General features: G+C 49.4%; 1 protein-coding gene across 1 annotated transcript in view; it reads left to right on the top strand.

Moving 5' to 3' along the window:
* Nucleotides 1-201: 201 nt before the first annotated feature.
* The window catches only part of FER1L5 (fer-1 like family member 5), a 53,965-nt gene continuing 26,722 nt past the window's right edge, over nt 202-27,444 (top strand). The window contains exons 1-19 of the mRNA XM_042247289.1: nt 202-413; nt 1,482-1,534; nt 2,145-2,236; nt 2,928-3,036; nt 5,539-5,593; nt 5,995-6,104; nt 7,623-7,751; nt 9,534-9,596; nt 10,344-10,394; nt 13,187-13,217; nt 13,760-13,875; nt 14,094-14,217; nt 14,625-14,677; nt 15,889-15,957; nt 19,282-19,325; nt 19,419-19,501; nt 19,580-19,674; nt 20,887-21,015; nt 23,979-24,156. Of these exons, the coding sequence (XP_042103223.1) occupies nt 320-413; nt 1,482-1,534; nt 2,145-2,236; nt 2,928-3,036; nt 5,539-5,593; nt 5,995-6,104; nt 7,623-7,751; nt 9,534-9,596; nt 10,344-10,394; nt 13,187-13,217; nt 13,760-13,875; nt 14,094-14,217; nt 14,625-14,677; nt 15,889-15,957; nt 19,282-19,325; nt 19,419-19,501; nt 19,580-19,674; nt 20,887-21,015; nt 23,979-24,156 (1,678 nt within the window). The 5' untranslated portion in view covers nt 202-319. The remainder of the gene's footprint in view (nt 414-1,481; nt 1,535-2,144; nt 2,237-2,927; nt 3,037-5,538; nt 5,594-5,994; nt 6,105-7,622; nt 7,752-9,533; nt 9,597-10,343; nt 10,395-13,186; nt 13,218-13,759; nt 13,876-14,093; nt 14,218-14,624; nt 14,678-15,888; nt 15,958-19,281; nt 19,326-19,418; nt 19,502-19,579; nt 19,675-20,886; nt 21,016-23,978; nt 24,157-27,444) is intronic.

Genomic DNA, 27,444 nt, shown 5'->3' with positions numbered 1-27,444 from the left:
AGAACGTATTCCCCTTTTTCCTGATCTTGAAATTAGGAGAACAGTAAAAACAAGAGAGCAAAGAAATTGGGAAGGGGAAATGAACTTTAGCCAAGCTGTTTTGCTTCTACAGCCCGGGTCACCTCAAGCCACTGGCTCCATCATGCCCTATGACTTCTTCCTCTTTCCATTCTCTTCCTTCCTCTCCAGAATCAAGAACCACCGGCCTTTGTGACATCACCTCTGTTGCTAAGCAACAGACTTTACTCACCCTAGGAGAAGCCCTGGACTAAGGTGCTCCAAGCAGGAAGTTTTGCCTGAGAAGGACATTGAGAAGTAGATGGGGAAGATGCTGCGGCTTATCGTGCAGTCGGCCAAGATTAGCCCACCCCTAAGCCCCCCACCCAGACCCTGCGTGTCCGTGTACTTCAGAGGTAAGAGCCAGGACCCCCCAAGAGGCAACACGTGTCCAGTGCTAACTAGACCCATTGGTGCCCTACTATGTAAAAGATGCCGTGTGACCAAAAGGCGAGGTAGACGTCATCCGGGTCTTTCAAATTTATCATCCTCATTGCTGTGATTTCTCTTAGTATGACTCCTCTGCCTTCATTTTTTCCGTTGAACAGCTACATGTCCAACTCTTTGCAACCCCATGAACTGTAGGCCGCCAAGCTCCTCTGCCCATGGAATTCTCCAGGCAAGCATGCTGGAGTGGGCTGCCGTGCCCTCACACGCGTATTCATCCCCTGGGAAGAATCTCAGAGTTACCAATTTAGGGGTTCTTTGCGGGGCTATGGACTGTTCTTTGTTAAAGATGTTTCTGGAGAAGACAAATTGTAGTGGATAAAGACCTTTCAACCCATTAGAGATGTTTTAGGATGTCTCAGGGTACACTGGCTTTACCGTTGGTTGTTACCCAACGGTAACAACAGAACCCTTAAATCCCGGTGCCTTAACACAGCAGAAGTTCACCTCTTGCTTACAACCAAGTCTAACGTTGACGGTACAGATCAGGCAGCAAACCTGAATGACTCCTCCAAACAGTAGACTGGGGACCAGCTGCCTGTTGCTGGTGGCTGCAGAGTCTCCAGGCATTGCTCTGCCCGCAGACGGTGAGAGTGGACACGGGAGTGGGGAGGGGAATGGACACTCTCGTGGGAAGCTTCGGGAGCCAATCCAGGCAGCAGTTAAGTATCGCTCCCACACTCCATTGGCCAGGACGAGTTACCCGGCCCCAACCTGGTGTGAGATGACTGGGAACTGTGTACCCAGGAGGAAAATGAAATGAACACATAACGTTATTTGTCACATGGGGGTGATGTCACTCTTAACAAAAGGTGAGAAGTTTAGAAAACTCCAAAGTTAGAAAGAATCAGTGCCACATCGCACCTGCCAATGTAGACTGGATGTTTTCTTAGAGAGTCTGACCTCTCTTTGCTCACTCGAACCTAGACTTTGAAACATGTCGTATCGCATATGCTGGCCCCTTGGTGTCTTTTCAGATGTCAAGAGGACAACTCGTGAGGTGGAAGGCAATCACCCCGTGTGGAATGAGGTAAGACACATTAGGACAAGCCCAGATGAGACCATGACAAGCCCAGCCTTTCAGGCTGGGTCCAGGCTGACTGTGCTCAGAAGTCTAGGGAGGGGACAGAGGCCTCCTCAGCCTTCCCATGGCTGGAGCATCTTGCCCTGTGAGCAGCCTCTGTGCTGAGAAGGCTGTGTGGGGTCTCAGGGCCACTGTAACCACAGCTGCTTAGAGCTCTTGGCCTTCCACCTCACCCTAGCGAGGGACTCAGCTTGTCCAACCAGCCATCCTGCTGTTCCCAGAGACAGGGCTCCCTCTGCAGGATCCCCTCTCATCTCCCATCCATCCTTGTCCCACCACCTGATTCCTAAGCCCCTTAACTACTAACAAGCCCCCAGTACTGCAGCTAAGCTCTAGGAGCTCAGGTGGGATGCCCAGCTCCTGGGTGAAGGTAACAAATGCCTCCTCTTAGGAAACTGGACTTGAGGGAGAGTCCTCAGTTCAAGTCCTCACTTCAAGTCCTCAAGTCCTCAGTTCAACAGTGCCAGAGCTTTACCTGCCTCTTTTCTCGTTTCCTAGAGGGATGGGAAGGGGGCGGGGTAGAGGGAGGGTACTGACTTCTCCGTGGCTCCCCCAGACGCTCATCTGGCACCTCTGGAACCACCCCCTGCAGAAGGACTCTTTCCTGCAAATCGCCCTTCGAGACATGGGCTCAATGAAGAAGGAAAGGTAAGGCTCCCCCAGAGAGAGAGGCAGGAGGAGCCTGATTCTCTTACCAAATCTACAGCAGATGCTGTGTCTCCAGTCTCTCATCCATAACTCACTCAGATGCAAGGACTAGAACCCACTCTAGACAGCTAATACCAAAAAAAAAAAAAAAAAAAAGGTATCAAGGCTAGAATTATAGATAGACAGATCAAACAGAATTAGGAAACTGGGGACTCAGGAGCTTTCTGTCTCTTTCGAAGACACAGGATCTCAAACCTGTTTCTTTCTGCCCAACACTGGTTTCTCATCACAGCCCCATGCTGAAACTGAGCTATGGCATCCCAGGTCAAAATTCCTAGGACAGAGAATTTGATTGGCCCAGCTTTGGTCAGATGCCCACCTCCTGGTCCAATCAGCTGTTCCTTAGCACAGGTCCTGTTCCAGAGGAGCGTGGGAGCAGAGCTTCTAGAAAGGGGCTGGGCACAGCAGGGCAGAGCCAGTAACTAGAGTGCCCACTGGCAAGGAAGCCCCCAAGCCAGTTCCCAGAGAGTTGAGAGTCCTGCGCCCTCTAGTGGATGCTCTGCATCACCGCATCCTTCCTTCTGTCTGGACAGCACAGCCTCCAGGAGGGAAAAGACATCCCTGGATAAAGCTCTGCCTGAGACAGAGGACACCTGGCTCAGGATCTCACACCTGCTCCCTGTCTCCCCAGGTTCATTGGCATGGCCACAGTACTGCTCAAGCCCTTGGTGAAAAAACCAAGAAAGATCCTTTTTGTGAATGACCTAACCCTGCTCAACCATTCCATGATGCCCACAGAGGTGAGTCAGGCCCCAGGGAGGGGGGCTGCAGGAGTGGGGGGCCGCTGATGAAGCTGGGCCATGCACTGCAGCAGTGTCTCAGGGGCCCCCCTAACCCAGAGAACATTTTCTACCCTGGGGGACCCCATCACACTTGTCATCATCTCCCCAAGTTCCATGACGCTCTCCATCTACTGACTCACCCCTCTACCCTTCACCCACCCATTGAGATCAGAACTCAGTCAATTGTCTGCTGGTGTCAGCAACTGCGCTAGGCCTGGGATACAAACTGGAACAAAGCCCACATCTATCGTCACTCACCTGGCAAGCACTCCCGCACATGTGTACTGGGGTCTGTAAAGCTACTTCACTGAGGTCAGGGGGGAATGAATGGCTTCACTTGAGAGAAAATGAAAGGCTTCACAGAGGAGGTGATGAGGACCAACCAGATGAGAAAAAGCAAAGGCAATTTATTCAGAGCTTGCTATTAATATATAACAAGGGGCTTCCCTGGTGGCTCAGTGGTAACAAATCTGCCTACAATGGAGGAGACACGGATTCGATCCTTGGGTCAGGAAGATCCCCTAGAGAAAGAAATGGCAATCCACTCCAGTATTCTTGCCTGGGAAATCCCATGGACAGAGGAGCCTGGGTGGGCTACAATCCATGGGGTCGCAAAAGAGTCGGACGTGTCTTCGCGACTAAACAACAACAGATATAACAAGGGAGTCAGCCACCACCACTTGGATCTGACAGAGACGCAAAGGTAGGCAGAGGAGTGAGAAAACTCAATGGTAGAAAAAAGGGAAGACTTCAGGTAAGTCCTGATGGGAGGCTGTTGATGTGAGGGGAGCTGTAAGTGGACCAACCAGAAGCTGAGCACCCTATGTGATTGCTTGCTGCTGCTGCTGCTGCTAAGTCGCTTCAGTCGTGTCCGACTCTGTGCAATCCCTTAGACGGCAGCCCACCAGGCTCCTCTGTCCCCGGGATTCTCCAGGCAAGAATACTGGAGTGGGTTGCCATTTCCTTCTCCATGTGATTGCTTAAGGGTATATATTTGGCTTTCTCCCGTTGGCCCTGAGCTAAAAGTGGGAACAAAATTAAGGGATTCATCAGTTATTAATCAAGTCCTGGCTGTTTGTCGCCAGAGCTGGCGGTCTGACTTTCTATAGGTCGGACTCACAGCAAACTGACTTCCTGGGCTGGTGACTGTAAGTATCAGGTTCATTTCCCGAGCTGATTGCTACAGAGGGTAGGTCAGAGTTCCACTTTTATAGATTAAAAAACATTTTTTTATGTGGTTTTATTCCTGGCTGTTCTGGGTCTTGGCTGCTATGCAGGCTTTTTCTCTACCTGTGGCAAGCAAGGGCTGCTCTAGTTGCAGCGTGCAGGCTTCTCATTGCAATGGCTCCGTAGTTGCAGAGCAGCAGCTCTAGGCCACGCGCATTTCAGCAGTTGCAGCTCCCGCCTCTGGAGCACAGGCTCAATAGCTGTGGCGCACTGGCTTAGTTGCTTTTTGGCATGTGGGATCTTCCTGGACCAGGGGTCAAACCTGTGTCTCCTGCTTTGGCAGGAGGATTCTTAACCACTGACCCACCAGGGAAGCCCTATAGATGGTTTTTAAGGAGAGGCGGGGTGGCTCAGATGGTGAAGAATCCGCCTGAAATTCAGGAGACACAAGTTCAATCCCCGGGTTGGGAAGATCCCCTGAAAGAGGGCGTGGCAACCCGCTCCGATATTCTTGCCTGGAAAATCCCCGCGGACAGAGGAGCCCGGCGGGCTATATAGTCCATGCAGTCGCAAAGAGTCGGACATGATGGAGCGACGAAGCACAGCAGCACATGAGTTTGCCCAACGGATAGGAAAGAAAGACAGCCCCTGGCAGGAATATAAGGTGCTTGTGTGGAGGCTGCAGGGACAAAAGGCGGCCCTGCATGTTCAGGAGGGTGGGCTGCCTGCTCTGCCAGCACTGGGGGAGGGGCGGGGAGGGCTTGACTATGGGAGGGCCGAGATTGGGCAGTGGCCAGGGGCCAGAAGGGAAGGGCCTTGCGGGGTCTACGCAGATACGCTGATAGTTTAGGGCACTTAGGGAGTTCAGTGGTCAATTCTGACGATGGCTGAGCAGTGAGGGCGCTTGGAGGCAAGAGGTCAGTTGGTGTTTGCTGGAGTTCCCACAGGGCGTCATGAGATGTTGGGCGAGGAGCTTAGCATCAGTGGTTCTAGACTGGTCCCAAGTCACCTCTCTCTCCTCCCCACCCTGCGGCGTTCTATTCTGTCGCCACCATGGCCACGCGCCTCCTCTGTTCTTCAGCCCTGTCCGCAGTGACCCGTTGCTCTCTCCCCATCAGTTCATAGCCCCCTCCACCCCAGACTGCACAGTCCCCCCAGTGGGGCCCTGTGCTGTGGCCAGCATCACTCCACCCAGGAGGGCTGGGTGCGACTCCTGCCACGATGGGCCAGGTGCCAGTGCCACGATCTTGCCGGGATTGCCGGATCTTACAGCCCCCTGCCTTTGCCTTGCAGTGCACTGTCACGTTACAGGCGGCCCTTATGACCTACAAGGACATCGAGAAGATCGGTATGTACTTCCATGGGGCTGAGCCCTGCCCTTCTCCAGCCATAGCTGGAACGGCTCTTGGGGCTCTTGGAGACCCAACCCTTGAGGCCTATAGGATTGTGAGCTCTCCAGACACCTCCCCGTAGACGTAAGACTCAGCCTGCAATGGGCTGCAGAGGGAGGCAAGGATGACCGTTCCCCAGAGCGTGCCCCGCCCATGTATAGAGAGTGAGGCCCAGGGGTACCGAGGGTAGGTGGGGACCATGGAGGGTTCTGGGAGGACATGTGCCCTTACCAGGGCCTCTTGGCTGTGATTTTAGTTAGCACTGGGGTCACTGGGGGACAGAACGATGAAATGGGGGATGTGCCCCCAAGTATCCTGCTCTCCCCCCACGAGAGCCGACCCTGGGCTGTTTCCCCAGGCGATGAAGACCTCCTGGCCATAACAGCTCAAGAGGTGGCCAAGCAGAAGCTGATGTTTCCCAGTGCCACAGTGCACAAGGCTCTGTCCCCAAAGCCTCAGCACTTCCAGGTGAGGCCCTTTACTGAGTCTCAGGAGAGCAGAAGAAACACAGATCATAGATTCAACTGCACAGAAGCTTAAAATGTTCAGTTCCTACCAACACAGCATTGTAAAGCAACTATACTCCAATAAACACTGAAAAAGTAACATAAATTAATACCATTATGGTTAAAAAAAAAGCAAACCATAACCTGAATGATTATTTTTTAATTTATTGAAGCATGTTTTATGTACCAGAATATGGTGTTTCTTGGTAAATATTCTGTGCACACTTAACAATAATTTGCATTCTGCCACTGTTGGATCAAATAGGCTATAAATGTCCATCAGGTCACGTTGATTGATTGTTGTTGTTTAGTCTCTAAGTCATGTCCAATTCTTTTGCAACCCCATGGACTGTAGCCCACCAGCCTCCTCTGTTCATGGGATTCTCTAGGCAAGAACACTGGAGTGGGTTGCCACACCTTCTCCAGGGGATCTTCCCAACCCAGGGATGGAACCCAGTCTCCTGCCCTTGTCTGGTGGGTTCTTTACCGCTGAGCCACTGGGAAAGCCAAGTTGATTGATAGTGCTATTCAAATGTATTATGCCATGATGATTTTCTGCCTACCTGTTATGTCAATGGGGAGAAGAGTTTTTCTTTCTTTTTCTTTATACTTCTTGCCTGGAAAATCCCATGGATGGAGGAGCCTGGTAGGCTGCAGTCCATGGGGTCGCGAAGAGTCGTACATGACTGAGCGACTTCATTTTCACTTTTCACTTTCCTGCATTGGAGAAGGAAATGGCAACCCACTCCAGTGTTCTTGCCTGGAGAATCCCAGGGACGGGGGAGCCTGGTGGGCTGCCGTCTCTGGGGTCACACAGAATCAGACACGATTAAAGTGACTTAGCAGCAGCAGCATTGTGAAGATCTGTTGTCAAGGTATAAACAAAAATGTTTATAATCTTTATATGTCCTCTTCATTAACTGGTCCTTTTATCACTATGAAATAAACTTCTTTATCTCTGGTAAAAAATAAATAATTAGATAACAATGAATAAAGTGTTCAATTCCGTAAACAGATTCACGAGTAGAAAAGACAATATACTGGGACTTCCCTGGTGGTCCAGTGGCTAAGACTCCGCACTCCCAGTGCAGGGGTCCCAGGCTCAATCCCTGGTCGGGGAACTAGACCCGCATGCTGCAAGTAAAGATCCCACATGCCGTGACTGAGCCTGGATGCTGTCAAATAACTATTTAAAGCAAACAAACAACACAACAGCAACTGAGAAATGGTGGGCCCTCTTCTGTAACAAGTCCCCCCACTCAGTAAACCCTGTGTGCACCCGAAATGAAAAGGCAAAGCGGGGGCGACAGTCGCACAGGAAGAATCAGAAGGAGCCAGGGCCTGCTCAGGGCTTTGGGGCCACTTTCTATCGGCAGTAGATGCTTCTTACCAGAACATATTGTTCTTTCAGAGAAGAGTCCTCTTGACAAAGAGGAGCCTGGACCCCCAAAGGCAGTTTCCCCTGGTCTCTCCCCTGCAGGTCCGCGTGCAGCTGTTTGAAGCCCGGCAGCTGATGGGCAACGACATCAAGCCAGTGGTGAAGGTGGTCATTGGGGGCCACCAGCACCACTCACGGATCAAGATGGGGAACAACCCTTTCTTCAATGAGGTGGGCGGCCTGTGCCCTTCGGAGCTGACTGGGGGCACTTGGGTCACAGGGGCCAGCTGAGGGCTAGGCATCTCCTGCTGGTAGACGGTAAGCTTACTCCCCGACTCTGCTGCTTTCATCTGTTCGTTCCACAAAACTGGGCACAGATGGTCAAACACCATGGAGACCAGAGCATGTGAACACATACGTGATGACGATGGGGCAAGACTGCAGTGGGCAGGAGTGGGAGGGGACAGAGATCTGGGGAAACGGCAATCTGGGGGGACAGGGCTGGGATGAAGATCTGGGAGGGCCGCTGATACAGCCAGAAAGTGCAGGCCCCGTGTAGAATGATAGCAATCCGGCCCTATCACTTCACAGCAAATAGGAGGGGAAAAGTGGCCGCAGTGACAGACTTTCTTTTCTTGGGCTCCAGAATCACTGCTGATGGTGTCTACCGCCATTAAATTAAAAGACACTTGTTCCTTGGAAGAAGAGCTATGACAAACCCAGACAACTTCATTGTCTCTGTATTAAAAAGCAGAGGCATCACTTTGCTGACAAAAGTTTGCCTAGCTGAAAGCTATGGTTTTTCTAGTAGTCAGGTATGGATATGAGAGTTGGACCATAAAGAAAGCTGAGTGCTGAAGAATTGATGCTTCCAAACTATGGTGCTGGAGAAGACTCTCGAGAATCCTTTGGACTGCAAGAGGATCAAACCAGTCAGTCGTAAAGGAGATGAGTCCTGAATATTCATTGGAAGGGTTGATGCTGAAGCTGAAGCTCCGATACTTTGGCCATCTGATGCAAAGAACTGACTCATTGGAAAAGACCCCGATGCTGGGAAAGATTGAAGGCAGGAGGAGAAGGGGACAACAGAGGATGAGATGGTTGGATGACATCACCAACTCCATGGACGGGTTTGAGCAAGCTCTGGGAGTTGGTGAGGGACAGGGAAGCCTGGCGTGCTGCTGTCCATGGGGTCACAAAAAGTCGGACACGACCGAGCGACTGAACAATGCTGACTTTGCCACCGCTGGGGCCTCCCCTCCTGGCATCATGACTGATGCAGTAAGAACTCCACAAATAGGCACTGAATTAATTTGTGACTAGACCACCAAAGAAAAGAGAGAAGCACAGTGGGGACAGGAAACAGAGGGTGGAGAGGGCTCAGAAAAGTCTCCTGCAACCTTGAAGGAGGAGTCTACCAAGGAAAGAGGGACAAGATGGAGAAAGATAATTCAGGAAAAAGGCATTGTGTTCTCAGAGACCTGGAAGGAAGAAACAGTAGGGCCGGTTGGCAAAACTAGACGTGGGTGGAGCTGGGACGGGCGTGGCCGTAGGTAAGCCTGCAAAATGTGCTGGGCCCTCATCTTGGATGGGACTTGAGAGCCATGGAGGGACTCAAGCAGGAGAGTGACAGGGCCAGGTCCGCTCTGAGGGGAGGAGGTTCTGGCTGCAGCAGGGAGTGGGGGTGTGGTGGACAGACAGGGCAATCTAGAAAGAGGCGGACACTTTCGTCTCCATCCCAGGGCAGTTTGATAGGCTCTGAGCTGCTCCCAGGCCCTCCAGGGATCCCCTACACCACCCTTTTCTGGATAAAAAATCGTTTAGGACCTGGCGGGCCTCTGCTTCTGCAAGCAGAGCATGCGGGTGGTAAGGAGCTGAAGGTCACCGAAATGGACAAATGACAGGCAGAAGCCTCTTAGTTGGAGGCTTCAGGCTTGCTCAGTCCCTGGGGGATGGGATGGAGACACATTTCCTACCCTCACCCCCGCCCCCCTCCCATTCTCTCTACTTCAGCTCTTCTTCCAGAATTTTTTTGAGGCTCCCATGAAGTTCTTCGATGAGATTATCTTAATCCAGGTGAGGAGCCAGGCAAGACAGCTTCGCCTTTCTTGCCCCGCCTCAGTTCTGAAAAGTGCGTCCCTCCCCTCCAGCCCCATCCGTAGAGCTAGAGTCACGTCCGATGGTTTTTCTGACCCCAAGGCAGCACCTCTGCCACCTTCCTCACCCTAGCAGCCAGACACCGCCCGATCCATCCATCCATCCATCCATTTATTCGTTCATTCAATGAATGTTATGAAATGCCAAGTGATAGGCCCTGAGCTTAGCTCCAAGGTGAACAAAGCAACCCTTTCCCATGTGCCAGGATTTTCATGCCACCAAAGGACCCCCCAAATGTCCCCTCCAAATGAGACATTCCATTCTCCGACCACAGGGAGCCCAGTAACAATGGGGAACTTGTGTTTATCAAATGCCTCCTCTGTGCTCAGCACAGGGCTAGTGAGAGCAAGGCTTCTCCCTTGGAGAGGTCTTAGGAGACAGCCAAGGCAGGATGCAGAGGAGAAAGCTGAGAGCAAGTGTGCTTTGTGGAGACCGAGGGAATTGACCTCTCGGATCAATTTCCTCATCCTGAAAGTGGGACTGAAAATCTGAACTTCTCAGGGCTCCTCTGAGAATTAAATGAGGAATGCTGCTTGGAAGTGTCCGTCATTAGGAAGTTGAGTCAGTCCCGGAGAGCCCACATGTACCCTGCCGATTCCTCCCATGGGGTTGGGGAAATCAGGGTTAGGGTTGTGAATAACAAATCTTTCTGGGAACTCCCTGCAGGTGATGAATTCCTCAGTGATGAGATTCAATGCAGAGATCGGGAGATTCCAAGTGAGCACTGGATGGAGGAGGAGGTTTGGTGAAATAGTTAGAGACCCACCCAGGGCTACTTGCCCCAGGCTAGGGAAAAGGACTTGGATTTCCAGCTGTGGATCCACCTACCCACTGGGTGATTTAGACAAGTTATTCGGACCCTTACTTCCTTATCTGTAAAATGGGGATAATAACATACTCAACCCACAGGATTTTTGTGAGGATTAACGTAGGTAACATTTATGAGAGTGCTGGGTGCCACCTTAACTCCCCCGCACTTAGCATATTTATGGACACAGCTCACATCTCTGTCTCCAGAAATGGAAACAGAGGATCCAAAAGGTCAACCAGGTTGTTGGAAAACCTGGAGAAAGACTGCCCCTGAAGACAGAGTGAAAAGATTTGCTTTGGGAAAGACCCAGGTTGAGAAATGAGGAACGTTCACACAATCATGAAGGGCTAACCAAAAGGTAGGGTTGCCAGGTTAAATCCAGGAGGCCCTGGAAATTTTTAATCTTAAACAACAGGTACTTTTTAAATGTAAATATGTCCCCAATATTTCATGGCTCTTCATGAAATATTGCTGGGGACCTACGTTTACTAAAAAAAAAGGTCATTATTTATCTGTAATCCTAATTTAAACTGGCATCTGTATTTATATTTGCTAAATCTGGCAACTCTTGGGAAAGGGCCCTACCCTTGGGAAAGGCAAATTTAGGACAAGTCAAAGGAAGGTTTCTTTCTCACAACTTGTAATAAGCATGTGAGTGTTCATAACCTGCCCCTCCCCCAACTAACTCTCAAAGAAGCTGCACAGGCTTAGGAATTAAGAGATTCTGGAATGGTAGGGGATCTCTGAGTTGGGCAGATCTCCTGGAGTAGAAAATGGCCACCCACTCCAGTGCTCTTGCCTGGAGACTCTCTTGAACAACAGAGCCTGGTGGGCTACGGTCCATGGGGTTGCAAAGAGTCTGACATGACTGATTTAACATGGAAGGTCCGAAACGGCAATTGCTTTGTACCAACCTAAACATTTTGAATCAAATCTCAGACATATCATTATACTTTAAAATATTTCATTACCTATTTCAAAAACATTCAGACTTTATTATGCATAATTGAATACTATGACAACATCTAAACACCTTTATAATTCTTGGCCAGCACTAAATATCTAGTCAGTGTTCAAACATCCCTAATTGTCTCATGAATCCCTTCTACAGTTTATTCTGATTTGAATAATTATAAATATTCTGATTTGGATCCAAACCAAGTGCACATATTGCAGTTGATTAAGATGTCTTTTTAGGTGTATTTTATTCAGTTGGTCCTGCACCCTAGTTTTCTTTGCATTTCTTTTTCTTTTTTTAATATTTATTTGTTTAGCCGCCTTAGGTCTCAGTTTTGGCACTCAGGATGTTCACTGTGTCGTGCAAGCACTTCCAGAGTAGCTTGCAGACTCTCACTGTGATACGAGGGCTCAGTAGTTGTGGCTCATGGGCTCGGTTGCCCCACGGCACATGAGATCTTAGTTCCCCAACCAGAGATCAAACCCGTGTTCCCTGTATTGTAAGGCGGATTCTTCAGCACTGGATCACTAGGGAAGTCTGGCCGTTTATTTCTTGAAGCAACTGTATAGTTTGTCCTGCAGAGTTTTCCCTCAGTCTGGATTTTGCTGACTGTACCTCCAGCGGCTCACATCTCATGATCCTCCGCCCAGGTATTTGCTATCTAGAGGCTGGATCAGACTTAGGTCAATTATTTGGCAAGATGACATCACCTACAGGCACAGAATGACTGCCGGTCTCTTTCTTTGTTGTTAACAGCTATTGATGATCACTGCCTAGATCTATTGCCCGTTAGAGGTGAATAAGTTTTGTTTCGGTTTGTTTTCTTCCAGCTTTATTGAGATATAATTGACATACAATAATATATAAACATTTTAAATGTATAATTTGATACATTTTTGAAACCATTGTATTTGAAACCATTATCACCATCAAGGTGATGAACATAGTGACTTTCCTGGCGGTCCACTGGTTAAGACTCTGCACTTCCATTGCAGGGAATGCAGGTTAGACCCCTAGTTGGAGAGCTAGGATTCCACAGGCTTCACTGTCAAAAAACCAAACCCAAAACTGAAGCAGTGTTGTTGCAAATTCAGTAAAGACCTTAAAAGTGGTCCACATCAAAACAAACAAACAGAACATCTATCTCCCAGGGAAAGAGGAAAACCCCTAGTCAGTTGGCCAGCTCCTCAACTGTCCTCTTCCCCAGGATGGGATGAACACTTTCCTCCACACAGGCATAGGGAAGAACAAGGCTGTGTCTGTTAGCAGTGCTGGTGGTGATCAAGGGTCCTTTCAATCCAAACCTTACTTACTAGTTGTTAAGATTTGGGGCTCTTGGCTCAAATTCAACATTTGCCTCTGTAGAGTAGAGATTACAATGGGCCAACTTCCAGGTTGCTGTAAAGATGGAAGGAGCTAGGGCGGGACAAGTCCATGAGAGCCGACTCATTGGAAAAGACCCTGATGCTGGGAAAGACTGAGGGCAAGAGGAGAAGGGGGCAGCAGAGGCTGAGATGATTAGATAGCTTCATTGCCTCAATGGACATAAGTTTGAGCAAACTTTGGGCGATAGTGAAGGACCCGGAAGCCTGGCATGCTGCAGTTTCATGGGGTCACAAACAGTCAGACACGACTTAGCAATGCAACAACAAAGTACATGAATTGTCATCAAGTTGGTTGGTCATTACAGATCTTGGCTGGAGGCCCTAACGAATCCTTTCTCTACTCCTGTGTTTTCAGACAGATATTGGGTTCATCTACAACTGTCCAGGTAGGTAACCGTTGTTGGAACTGTGAGTGTCTTCCGGGAAAAACCAGTCAGCTGCTGAAATCATCTCACAATTCCTGTGTATTCAACACACGGTGGGGGGGTAGGGTGTGAGTTAGTTTCTGTACTTGACAACATTTCACTGTACTTCACGGCTTTTGCTTAATGATACTGTGCTTTACGGGTTCCCCAACGGTTCCTCGGGTAAAGAATCCGCCTGCCAGTGCAGGAGGTGCAGTTTTGATCCCTGGGTTGGGAAGATTCCCTGGAGTAGGAAATGGCTTCCCACTCCAGTATTCTTGCCTGGAAAATTGCATGGACAGAGGAGCCTGGCGGGCTACAGTCCAAAGGGTTGCAAAGAGTCGGACACAACTGAATGGCTAAGCACAAAGAAGTGAGTCCCATTTCCCTCTGCCCCTGGGTGGAAACCAGAATATATGAGAGACTTTCCCACACACCTGCGCCCACTGCAGAAGCAAAGACTGGTTCCAGGGAAGACAGGGGGAACTGGAGGCTCGTCTCCCACAGGCCCTCTGCCTCTCCAGGTCACACACTCCTGAGGAAATGGCTTGGCCTCTGCCAGCCAAACGAACCCAACAGTGGTGTGAGAGGCTACCTGAAAGTCACCATCTGTGCCCTCGGTGTGGGAGACCAGGCCCCGGTGAGGCTGCCCCCCGACACCTCAGGAACACTTCTTACCCTGGCTGCTTCCGTGGGTGACCGCCCCCCAGCCCGCAAGCAGCCGCTGCTCTTCACATGCTTTCCTCTGTCCACTGTGTCACTCCCAGGCTGCCCACCCCCACCCCAACCAGCCAGCCAAATCTGGTGGCCTGTGACCTCCTTGTGACTCTAACCCTATCAGCTCTCTGGTCTCTCCAGGTCGATAAAAAACTGATCTATAGGGTTGAGGACACGGACACCCGGATCTTCAAGTCGTCGGTGGTGCCCATCAGCATAGCCTACTTACAGTTCTTCATCTACTGTGCCGAGGACCTCCACCTCAGTCAGTCGGGGCGGGGGAGGGAGTGGGCCTGAGTTTCCCTACCGGGGACCACCTTGGTTTCTCACTGGGCTCCCCAGTTCCATTTTGACCTGAAGATTTGGGGTGGGGAGAGGGGAAGACTGAAACCCACTGAGAATGGTTTTATGAAGGCGCCTTTAAAATGGGCCACGTGCCCCTGACCTGTCCTTAATGCCCATAGTCCAGGTTCCTTGTGCCAGCCCCCACCCCCGTTGTGTGCCAGGGCACACGGTGGCTCAGGGGAACAGAGTGAAAGTGGGAGGGGTCTGCCCAGGGGGCACGAAACAATTATGAGGGAGGGTCTTCATTAGGAGGTCCTGTCTCTTCTCCATCTCTTCCTCCTGAAAAAATAATGCTGCCGCAGAAATCTTGTAACTTCTTATTCTTAGAGAAACACTACTCTGTGAGTCCTGCGTTGGAGGTGGAACTAATTGGGGAAAAGGTAAGCATAACAACGATCTGAAGCTTAGAGACATTGGCACCTAGAAAAAAATAGCAAGGAGGAAACGACTGGGTCGGAGGCCAGGATGCCAGGAGTCACGTCCCATTTATGAGCGATGAGATCTCGTGGGACCAGGGAGGGTCTCTGTGAAGGTGGAGGCTGTGGCTTAGTCGGCCCGTGTCCCAGAGCTGTACCCAGTGCCTTGAGGGGAGAAGACGCCCACCGAAAACCAAACATCGAAATGCACGGATGAGTGGACCAGTGAACGAGACGAGTCCCCAAGTGCCCCCATTGAAACTGGCACTGAGCCCCTTGAACCTCAGTCTCTGCATCTAGACATGGGAGGTTCTGGGCCAGGGCAACATTCCCTGAAGCTCTCCGAACACACAGTAGCATTTTCCAAAGTGTGCTGATGGATGTCATGGGCAAAAGAAAAAATAAAGGACCCTGTCTTCAAATTTGGGGAATTCTGGGCTGAAATGAAGTAGATTTGTCTCAAGATTCATCGAGCATCGTTTCTACCATATCTTACCTGTTAGAAGAAGTCATTAAATCTAGCCCAGACAAATGGGGAGGGAGATTAGTGTCCACCTTTTGAAGGGGAGCATACCAAAGAGTGTGTGGACGTATTTTAAGAGCACCATACTGAGTACCTATTTCCCAGTGAGTGGTTTGGTACTCTGGAAATAGGTGAGATACTGTTGGGTGGGAGAGGCACACAGATTTTCAGAAATGTTAATATTTCTATATTTTTCTTAGAGTGTATGAAAAAGTTTAACCAGTCCAATTAACCCTTGATTTTACCGACATGATTGCTCAGAATAAGGCTAGGGTTAAAAATTAAGTCAAGTGATACTTTGAAAAGGAGTATGCCATCAATATCATTGTTGCTGACTTTTTGTTGGGATTTTAGAATTTCTCTAACAAAAGCAACATGTTTGCACTCATAATAGAGTTAGTAACCCTCTATTTCAAAGTTAAATCAATTGAAAGCTGATTTGAGGGAAAATGTGAAGGAGTCTGGATCTAGATAGCTACTCAAAGGACTGAAGTTGTAGCTGATGAGAAGTTGTCAAAGTGTCTTTGGACCAGGGACTCCCATGACCAGCTCTGTGCTGCAATCAGGGTCCACCCATGGGCTGGACCAGAAGGGCTGGGAGGTGAGGCCAGTGGAGGGAGGCTGGACTGATATTTCTTTGGGATATTCCCAGCTCAAGACAAATGTGCAGACCCAAACCGAGAGCCCGATATGGAACCAGATCCTGACCTTCCGGATTCAGGTATTGCTTTTTCATCACGCTTTCTCTTCCTCACCCCCCCCACAAACTGAAGGGGTCTTTGTAAAGGGCATGAGATGGAAGTTAGGGGTGGGAGGGGCAAGGGGTTCTGCTTTATAGGGGCACGAGGAAGCCCAGGACATATGAGAGTGAACCTTACTTGAAATGAATGGGGGACTTCCCTGGTGGTCCAGTGGTTAGGACTCCACGCTTTCACTGCTGATGGTCTGGGTTCGATTCCTCATCAGGGAAGGAAGATCCTGCAAGTGCAAGCTGTGCTGTGAAGCCAAAAATAAAGGGAAACCAATAAATGACCCAGATTTCAACTAGTGATCAAGTTCAGGTTAGAAAAAAAGTGAAATGAATGGGCCCTAAGACTAAATTTTCCAGAGAGCTTAAACATGCCCTTTCAGTTAAAAAAAAAAAAAACTTTCAAGACTCATTCTAAATTGTACTATGCATTTTCTTATCTTCTAAGCAAAGTGCCCTGAATATAATTATATCTCTTTGTTGATGGCTTTAGAGGCACTACAAGAGCATAGTTATGTACTGGGATATGTGCAGTGTGGGGCTGTTTGTTACTATATAAATGATCTCAACATGGTGGGGCTTTTAGTCTGATTTCTACAGCTTTTTAGCCCTTCTCAGTCACCTGTCAGCAGTGTGGATGCCAGTTTTCTCCAAGCCCTGAGAGAGCTTTGACTGACTTTTGACTCCATGCCAGGCTTGTAAAAACTGTGTGTGAAATAAGAGTCAGCAATCTGAGAGAGGACTCGAGCACCCTGGTGTGAGTGTGTAGAACTTTGTGTGGCACTCGCTTGGCCACCCAGAGAGTGTTTCGCTGCCCTTAAACCTTACATTGGAAAAGCCCCTGATGCTGGGAAAGACTGAAGGCAGGAGAGAGGGTGGCAGAGGGAACCCGGCGCGCTGCGGTCCCTGGGGTCACAAAGAGCTGGACGCCGCTCAGCGACTCAACACCACCGCCACCACCAACTTACCTTACGTTTGTGTGATGTGGCGTTAGCAAAGGAGATTCCCCTCTGCCTTTCTGTGGCTCCTTCGCCCTGCTTCTCCCAGAAGCGTCTCCATCTACCTCTCTGTGAGTCAGCATTTTTAACCATTTCTCTCCATCCCTAGCTTCTTGGGTGATTCTCTAGACTCTTAAAGAAGGACCTAGTCCTTCCTGTGCCCTTGCTCTCTCCCCCTGTGCTGGCTGTGATGAGGCTCAGGACAGGAATCCTCGGATGCTCTGTGGATGCTCAGGCCTTGGACGTCCTCTCTCATGTTCAGCTTCCTCCGGGCTCAGAAAACAGTGGGGAAGGGGCAGGCCTCCCCATCCCTGAAAAAGGCCTTCCCATGTTTGAAGATGTCCAAATACCCCCAGACTCTCACCCATTTCCTGTAGATGCAGTCTCTCTCTAGAGCTGGGGCTGTTTGGGGGGCGGCCTGACCATTGCAGGCAGTTCAGTCACTAAGTCATGTCCAACTCTTTGCAGCCCCATAGCCTGTAGCCCACCAGGCTCCTCTCTCCATGGGTTCTCCAGGCAAGAATACTGGAGTGGGCTGCCATGCCCCTCCTCCAGGAGATCTTCCTGACCCAGGGATCGAACCTGGGTCTCCTGCATTGCAGGCAGTCTCCTGCATGGCAGGCGAATTCTTTACCAACTGGACCACCAGAGAAGCCCTTGTGCCTGTCGCCAGGCTTCTGGACCTCCCTGTGAAGTGGCAAGATGACCACCTGCACAGTCAGTGGCATCTGAGACCAGCTGGTCAGGGCCCGAGCAAGGCAGGCTGCAGGGGGCACTGCTGACAATGGTCTGTTCCAGTTAGCAGTTCCGGGGCCCGCAGACAGAAGGGGAATCAAAACAAAGAACTGGGAAAGGGGAAGAGAATTCTCAAAGATGGATGAAAATATGGTTCCATCAATTTGTAGGGTTGGGTGCTTTGGAAGACCTGGGTGCCCAAGGGCCCCCCTCTCTCCACTTCCAGTGTCCTTCCTTAAGCAGGGTGATCTCATGGCTTACTAAGCAGCTGCTCAGTGGGAAAGCCCTTTCTCTTTATATGTATTTTAAAATATTTGTTTATTTGTCCACACTGGATCTTAGTTGTGGCATGCGGGATCTAGTACCCTGACCAGGGGTTGAGCCCGGGCCCCCTGCATCAGGAGCATGGAGTCCTAGCCACTGGGCCACCAGGGAAGTCCCTGGAAAGGCCTTTATTTCCCCTGCTCCCCTGACCCTCAGCCTCCACGGCAAGGGGCAAAGGACAAGGGGAGTGGAGAACAGAGGACCCCCCAGCCACGCCCCAAGAACAAGGGATGTGCAAGGATGCAGGGCCCACTCAGGCCTCAACCCCAACAGCTGTGTTTTCTACATCGACTTTTTGTTTTTATAATTGAGGACAGAGCAGAGATAAGACTCAGAAGCTTGGGTTCCATCCTGATTCTGTCCCTCTCTGGGCCTCAGTCCCCCTCAGTCAAGGACAGTCATACCTTGCTGGGTTATGGCAGAGTGGGCAGGGCTCTGCACAGCACACAGGAACTTCAGGGATGTGGCCTCTCTGTGCCTCGGCGTTCCTGGCTGAAAATGGGAATGATTACAGCTCCTGGCTTCTGGAGTTGTTGGGGCTGGGGGTAAGGGTCACTGAGGTGATCCGCAGAGACTTTCAGGACAGTCTGGGGACAATGGAAACCCTCCCCAGAGTGGCAGCTATTGTTACTCCCTGAAGAGACAGATGTCCTGCTGTTTAGAGATGAATTGCCGGGGAATTCTGTGGTGGTCCAGCAGTTGGGACTCTGTGCTGTCACTGCTTCGGGCCCTGGGTTCAATCCCTGGTTGGGGAACTAAGATCTGACAAGCCACCCTGAGTGGCCAAAAAAAATTTTTTTTGATTTAAATAGTAAATAAAGGTTAACTGCTAAATGTGAGGAAGTCTTTCAAGGCCCACAATGTCCCCATGAGATGGCTTGGTAAACCTGCCTCCAGACTGAAGGGCCATGTAAGGACCGCAGTCATGGACTCCACAGTTGGGTAGACCCACACCTTGCAGACCCTGGAGCTGATACAATGAGGGACCATGTTTAAGAATGAGAATATAAAATGATTGTGGGACACAGTTCAAGGCCTTCCCCAGGCCCTTGCAAAGGGCCTATACAGTGGGGAGCCCCCAGCTAAAGGTCTGTAAGCCTCAGTGGTCAGTCCCTCTGGGCTCCCTGGTAACAAAGCCAAACCTTGACCCAGACTCAGGACTTCCCAACTGCTCCCAGTCTCAGCAAAGACCAGGCCATCTGGGCAGGCACCCACTGCCCCTCTCACTTGCCCTTTGCAGCTTCCCTGCCTCTCCAGCTACGTCAAGTTCAGAGTCTTGGACTGGTGAGCAACTGGGTGGAGACCGGAAAACCCAGCAGGGGGGAGGACATTAGAACCGGGCTGGGGACTCCACCTGCAGGGTGTGTTTCTCTCCAGCCCCAGGAACAGGTGCAATGATGAGATCGGGACGGTCAGCCTGTCCCTCAACCAGATCTCGTCCACTGGAGCTGAAATAGAAGGCAAGCAAGCCCCCCATGCCCTGCCTTCTGCATCGCTCCCACCCAGGCCCGCCCTCTCTCACCCCTTTCCCCTTGCAGGAATGTACTCTGGTTTCCTACCCTGCTTTGGCCCCAGCTTCTTGACTCTCCATGGGGGTAAAAAGGCCCCTTTCAGGATGAAGGAAGAAGACCCTGTAAGCTTCTTATGTCGGCTCTAGGGAATAGTGGAGGTGAAATCAACCACGTGTCAGGCACCAGGGCCTGGGAGATGCCGGGGGAGGGCCAGGCCCTGGTTTCTGTCCATGACGCTCCAGTAGAGGACTCGAAGCCTGTACACAAAGGGCCACATAAGCCCGGGGCATGTGCTGTGACCCAAGAAAGGAGCAGATGGAGTGCTCTGGGCATTCACTAAGGAAGGGGCATTGAGATGAGACCTCAGGTAAGAGATTGGGCAGGTGGAAAGGCCATGGGCAGCAAAAGAAGCAGCGCAGGTAAGTGTGGAAAAGCACTGGGTTACTCAACGCTGGTGATAAGGGGGGCGGGATGGATTGGGATTTTGAGATTGGTGTATCTACACTGCCGTGTATGAGTTAGGTAACTAATGAGACCCTACTGTATAGCACAGGGAACTCTACCCAGTGCTTTGTGGTAACCTAATTGGGGAGGAAAGCCAGAAAAGAGGGGATATATAGTTTGCCTACAGCATAAAATAATACGATATTGTAAAGCAACCATCCTCCAGTAAAAATTTTTAAAAAAGGGAGAGGATGGCACTAAACACCAGAAAGCCAATTGGCAAAAGAAGAGAATGGGGCTGGGAAGGCCTCTGAGTGAGGAAGAGCCTCGGAAACCAGGACCTCAGTGCCTTTAGGAGCCTCTCCCACACTCACTCCATCTCTCATCTCTGCTGCTCTTTCCTGGGCCTCATTCATTTCTACCACAGTCTGGCCTCCCTGATGGGGACAGGGCCATGGTAGCCTCTAACTGGGAAGGCCAAGCAAGCATTCTGATTGGCCTTCCTGGGTCATGTGTGCTCCCCTTGGACCAATCACTGTTGCCAAGGGGGCAGGGCCTCTCCTGATTGGCCAGCCTGGGATAATTTAATAGTTACCACAGGCCCCTCCAAGCTAAAAGAGTTTACAGGACCAGGGCACTTTTGGTGGGCCTGGAGATAGAATGAATGAAGAGGAAGAGGAGGCCTCAGGTATGGAAGAGGGCTCAGGGCCCAGAGGTTTCCAGGCATGGCCGTGACTGGAGTTTCTGGAATTCCTCCCTGGGACTGTGGTCAGCCCAAGGCAGAAAGTTACAGAACAACCCTGTCTTTGCCACAAAGGTTTCAGAAAAGACTTTTCCTGCCTTTTCTTCTCTCATTCCTTTTCCTACTGTTTTCCTTCCTGTTACCCTAGAATATTCCCAACATTGTCAAGGACGGTTTAGCTTATCGAGGCCGGGTCTTCCTGGAGTTAATCACCCATGTCAAATCCCGTCAAGAAGCTAAGATGAAGGATCTTTCCCTAGATGTGATCAGCGTAGAGGTAACCACAGGAGACAGGTAACCCAGGAAGAAAGACCCCTTGTACCTGCCTCTAGTCTCCTGTGGGTCCCATCTCTGACATTGCAAGAAGCCCTTGGTCAGGAGTGGAATGCACTTTTTGGATGTATGGGATGTTTCCTCAATCCAGCTGAGTCTTTTTTTAAAGAATTTTTTGATGTGGACCATTTTTAAAGTGTTTATTGAATTTGTATAATATTACTTCTGTTTCACATTTTGATGTTTTGGCCACAGAGCATGTGGGATCTTAGCTCCCACTCAGGGGTTGAACCCACACCCCCTGCATGGGAAAGTGAGGTCTTAACCACTGGACCACCAGGGAAGCCCCTCTACCTGAGTCTTTACTAAGCCCCAGTGGGGGCTTCCTGCTGTGCCAAATCCCAGGAGGTCAAGGGACCCAGTAAAGAAAAGGTTTAGATTTAAGAGATATGCAATCTAGTTAAGGAGAAATGATGTTCTAAGGAGTCTGCATTTCTTCCTGAAGGCCAAGGAGGACCACTGAGGCAGGAAGGGACAGGAGGAGCCATGTCAGAAATAGATATATTGTTGTTCAGTCGCTAAGTTGTATCTGACTCTTTGTGACCCCATGGACTGCAGCACGCCAGGCTTCCCTGTCCATCACTATCTTCTGGAGTTTGCTCAGACTCATGTCCATTGAATTGGTGATGCCACCCAACCTTCTCATCCTCTGTCGCCCCCTTCTCCTCCTGCCCTCAGTCTTTCCCAGCATCAGAGTCTTTTCCAGTGAGCTGGCTCTTCCCATCAGGTGGCCAAAGTATTGGAGCTTCAGCTTCAGCATCAGTCCTTTCAATGAATATTCAGGGTTGATTTCCTTTAGAATTGATTGGTCTGATCTTTTTGTAGTCCAACAGACTCTTGAGAGTCTTCTCCAGCACCACATTTCAAAAGCATCAGTTCTTTGGAGCTCAGCCTTGTTTATGATCCAACTCTCACATCTGTACATGACTACTGGGAAAACCATAGCTTTAAATGAAAGTAAAATTGGGCCACCCACTTACTCAGGAGAAATGGGGACACAGTCACAGGGGAGCTGGAGAGGAGAGAGCTGTCACCAGAGACCCTTTGGAAACAATGATCAAAGTCACTGACCAACAGGACAAAAGAAGTGAGGCCAGTACCCATCTTCTGCCTCAGGTGGGGAGGTGGGGTTGGACATCAACATGGGCTCCCTGAAGGAAAAGAAGGTCTGGGGAGATGATTGTGGACTTAAAAAAATATTCACAATCTAAAAGTTGAGAGTTATATTTTATTCAGGGGAATGTTTAGGACTTCAGGCCCTGGAGGCAGCATCTCAACCCTGAGAGAACAGCTCTGAGGAGGCAAGAGGGGAGCCAGGTCATGTAGGACTATTACAACAAAGAGCAGGTGGTCTGAACCTCGAAAGATCATTGTTAAAGGAAAACCAGACATCTCAAGTTAAGGACTTTAGGTACTTTCTGTGTATGGGAAGATGCAAGAGTCTGGCCTCATTCCTTTGATATGCACCTCACCTGTCTGGGGCCGGTGTGTCAGTGTTTTCACATCCTGAGTTTCCTCAGGGTTCACCATCGGGAGTGGCTGCAGTCTGGTAGGCGCTAGATGGCAGATAGCCTTTCCTTCCTGAGTTCCCTCAGGGCTCACCAGCTCACCATCAGGGGTGGCTGCAATTACTGATGACTGTGATGTGTTTTGTTTATCAGTATGGCTGGAAATATTCCATTTATCATGATGAATCCCACCTTTGACCTGTGCTTGTGAGACACCCACGAGGACCGGTCCCTAAGCCTGCTAGACATAGACATTTGTCATCAGCACACCAGGATCTACCCAAGATTATGGAGGAATTGCCCTGGGGGAGTAGATGAAATGAAAGGAGAAGGGACCTGAGGTTGGATCCCGTTGAGAATCACAGCCTATGAGATTGCAGGGAGAAGCGGTGGGTGGAGGCGGGGTCGGTGTTGCAGGGAGATGAAGGAGCTAGCAAAGGGGAGCACTGGGGCAGCCTCTGGAGGGGAGAGTTGCAGAAAGGAGAGAGCAGAGCAGTCCGAATGTGGCAGACAGAAATGCTGAGGACCCAAAAGTGTGTGCTGGTAATGAGGAAGGCACCAGCAGCCTTGGGTCAGGAGAGAAGCTGAAGGCGGGAGGGAGCAGTTATTTATGGTGCGTAGAGGCAAGGCTATAGAAAGCTGGCTGCAGGGACTTTCCTGGCAGTCCAGTGGTTAGGACTCCGTGCTTCCACTGCAGGGGGCATGGTTCGATTTCTGGTCCTGATCGGGGACCTAAAATCTTGCGTGCCATGCAGCACCACCAAAAAAATAAAACTTGGCTGTAAAGTTAAAGGAGACAAGATCAGGTCCTAGATAAATAGGGGCTCAGAGGAGAGAGGGAGGGTTATTTATTAAGGCAGGAGAGATTTGAGTTAGTGAACAGAATGGGAGAATGCAAAGGTAGGGCAGAGGTTGGCAACAGAAATGAGAGCGGGGCTCACGTTACGGACAGAGGACCTGAGGAGGTGGGCTCCTGGTGGGGGGACGGGGCTTGAGAAAAGCCAAGAGCAGGTGTGTGCGTGTACGCACCCTCTACCACACAGTCCCGCCCACTCAGTCTCATCCAAGGCAGGCGTTTAGACCAGAAGAAGAGGGGTGGGGCGGGCCAATTCAGAGCCTAGACGGACCAGGAGAAGACCTTCCTGCCTGGCTTCAGGAAGAGAAGACCAGGGCTGGTTGGGTGGAGGGGCCAGGTGATGGAGGTCATGGGAGGAACTTCCCTTGATCAGCCACCTGAGTGGGAGTCAAGGCAGAATTTCGAGAGGGACAGGAGTTCAGGGATGGCCTGGCTCACACTGAATGAAAGAAACAGGGCTCCTTATGCTTGCCTCCCTGCCTGTCTCTATAGCTTTGTTCATCTCTTGACTCATGCTGGGGATGTTGGGGGTTATTGTTTTAGAAACACCAGAACCGACAGAAGTATGGGCTGTGCGTCATCTTCCTTTCCTGTACCATGATGCCTGACTTTAAGGACCTGATCCAATTTGAAGTCAGCATTGGTCACTATGGAAACAAGACGGACCTGAGTTACAAGCCTCTCGTCTCAACCACACAGTACAGCCCAGCGATATACGATGGTAAGAGTCAGATCCAGCTGAAGGGTAGGGAGAAATCACCGCGTGTCGGGCTCTGGGTTGGCCCGTTTAAGGTTTTTAGCCCAAGGGACATTCGTAGACATTGTTAACCCACATTAGATGTGAGGAAAGTGAGCCTCAGGGAGGTAAAGTCACCTGTCAAACAGCTAGTAGGTGGTGAGTCCATACCAAGAGCTGTGACTAGGTTTTGATTTCAAGTCCTTCTCTACCATGCTTTCCACACCACAGCTTCTCAGTCCCATCTTCTTTCCTGCTACTCTGAACCACCCTCATCCAGCCACGCATGGATTAGTTGCATGGTGTGTGAATTGTATTTCCCCCAAAAGAGCTGCCCGCCTTCTATCTATCCATGAATCCACTTATCCATGCATTCATCCATTCAACTGCCAACCATCCACTGTCCCGAACACCCAACCAACCACCCATCCACCCACCCATCTTTTCATCTAATATATGCTCACTGGACACTTTTACTGGACACTGTAAGGTTCCCAAAGTGCGGTCCCTGGGCCAGCAGCATCACCTGGGAACTGATAGAAATGCACATTCTTGGCCTCGCCCCAGATCTACAGAATCTGAAAACAGAACAGCAATCTGTGTTTCAACAAGTTGTCCAGGGAAGGGGCGGCATGCTGAAGTTTGAGGACCATGGCTCTAGACGCTATCTCTTCTCTGTCAGCTTCACCTCTCATCACTCGAGAGCTTTTCTGTGCATCCCACTTGTCTGCCTGTTTTTTTAAGAACAGCTATTTTGGGGAAAATACAATTCACACACCATACAATTAATCCACGAAAAGTATACAATTCAATAGTTTTTAGTATATTCACAGAATTGTGCCATTATCACTGTGATTAGTTTTATATTTTCATCAGTCCAAAAAAGAAACCCTGTACCCACTAGCAGTCATCTGCTATTTCTTCTCTAATTCCCCAACCTTCAGTTCAGTTCAGTTCAGTTGCTCAGTCGTGTCCGACTCTGCGACCCCATGAATCGCAGCATGCCAGGCCTCCCTGTCCATCACCAACTCCCGGGAGTTCACTCAAACTCATGTCCATTGAGTCGGTGATGCCATCCAGCCATCTCATCCTCGGTCGTCCCCTTCTCCTCCTGCCCCCAATCCCTCCCAGCATCAGAGTCTTTTCCAATGAGTCAGCTCTTTGCATGAGGTGGCCAAAGTATTGGAGTTTCAGCTTTAGCATCAGACTTTGAATGAACACCCAGGACTGATCTCCTTCAGAATGGACTGGTTGGATCTCCTTGCAGTCCAAGGGACTCTCAAGAGTCTTCTCCAACACCACAGTTCAAGAGCATCAATTCTTCGGCGCTCAGCCTTCTTCACAGTCCAACTCTCAATCCATACATGACCACAGGAAAAACCATAGCCTTGACTAGACGGACTTTAGTCGGCAAAGTAACGTCTCTGCTTTTGAATATGCTATCTAGGTTGGTCATAAAGAGTAGTTCAAAACAAATAATAAAATATGAACTCATGAGGTCATACCCAGATTAAAAGGCAGAACATTTTTTTAGAAAGGAAGAAAATTATCTCAGCATCTTAGAAGCTCTCTGTATGCTCTTCCCAGATCCACTTACCCAAGAAATAACCACAACCCTGAGTCTCATGTTAATCGCATCCTTGCTTCTCTTCGTTATTTTTACCACCTATGCATGCTACCTGAAAGAGCATACTATTTTTGCATTTTTATATAAATGGAAACTTTCAGTCTATATTCATCTGTTCTGCATTTCTTCTCAATATTAAATTTTTAATTGGTATGTATAACTGAAGATCATTTTCATATCTGCATATATTCCATTGTATGATTATGCCACAAGTTAAGTGGTATATGTAGACATTGAGGTTTTATCTTTTATCTACAATAATAATGTTGCTGTGAACATTCTTGTACATATCTGTTGGTCACAAGTGTAAGACTTCCTCTAAATTATATACCCAGGAGTGGAAGAGAAATTCAAAGCAAAAGTAATTATATCCAATTACACTCTAATCAGCGTGGCATGAGAGTTCTGATTACTCTGTGTTCTCACCAGTACTTGACCTTGCCTAGCCTTTTCATTCCTGCCAGTCTGGTGGGTATGTTATAAGATCGTGGTCTACAATTTCCTGATTATAAGTGGAGGTTGAGCAGCTTTTCATATGTTTACAAACATCTGTCTTTCCTCATCTGCAAAAAGTCCATTGATATCTTTTATCTATTATCCTCAGTTGTCTAACTCTTTGTGACCCCATGGACTATATATAATCCATGGAATTCTCTAGACCAGAATCCTGTAGTGGGTAGCCTTTCCCTTCTCCAGGGGACCTTCCCAACCCAGGGATCGAACCCAGGTGTCCCGCATTGCAGGCTGACTCTTTACCAGCTGAGCCACGAGGGAAGCCCAACTATTAACTATTGGCTCTATTTTTTCGTATTGATTTGTACGTTATTTTTTCTGGGAATAATCTTTTGTCTGATGTGAGTATGTTCTAAATATCTTCTCTAGGTTTGAAGCTTTTCATTCTCTTAGTGGTGGCTTTACATTTTTAATTGAGGTATTGTGAAATATAAAATGCACAGACTTTCGGTGAGTTGGATGAATTTTGGCTCAATCAAGTTCATTTGGGTTTTTCTGTAACATCTTATGGAAAACCTCAAACTTTTTGACCAGCCCAATGCATCCACATTCGCATCATGGACAGAAATTTCCATCATCCCACAGAACTGCCACGTGCCTTCTTTCAGGTAATCTCCCCAGCCGCTGGGGGCAATCAATGCTTCGTTTTCTATCACTATAGATCTGTTCCGCTTGTTCTGCAGCTTCATGTAAAGGAGATCATACACACGGTACCCTTTCTTTTCTTATAGCTTCTTTAGCTCAGCCTAGTGTTTTAGGTGGTGGCTCAGAGGGAAAGAATCCGCCTGCCAACGCAGGAGATGCAGGTTCCAGCCCTAGTCTAGGAGGATCTCCTGGAAGAGGAAATGGCTACGCATTCCAGTATTCTTGCCTGAGAAATCCCGTGGACAGAGAGCCTAGCGGCTACAGTCCATGGGGTCACAAGAGAGTCGGACATTACTCAGCGACTAAAAAACAGCAACAAGTGTTTTAAATATTCATCTGTGTGGTTGCATATATCATATTTGGCTCTATTTTATATCTGATAGCATTCTGTTATATGACTATGACAGTTTATCCATTCTCCTGTTTATGGACATTTGGATTGATTCAAGTTTTGGAGTATTATGAGCAAAGCTGCTGTAAACATTCTG

This window comes from Ovis aries, chromosome 3, assembly GCF_016772045.2.
Source record: "Ovis aries strain OAR_USU_Benz2616 breed Rambouillet chromosome 3, ARS-UI_Ramb_v3.0, whole genome shotgun sequence".
Lineage (NCBI taxonomy): Eukaryota > Metazoa > Chordata > Mammalia > Artiodactyla > Bovidae > Ovis > Ovis aries.
This window is presented reverse-complemented; position numbering and strand designations above follow the sequence as displayed.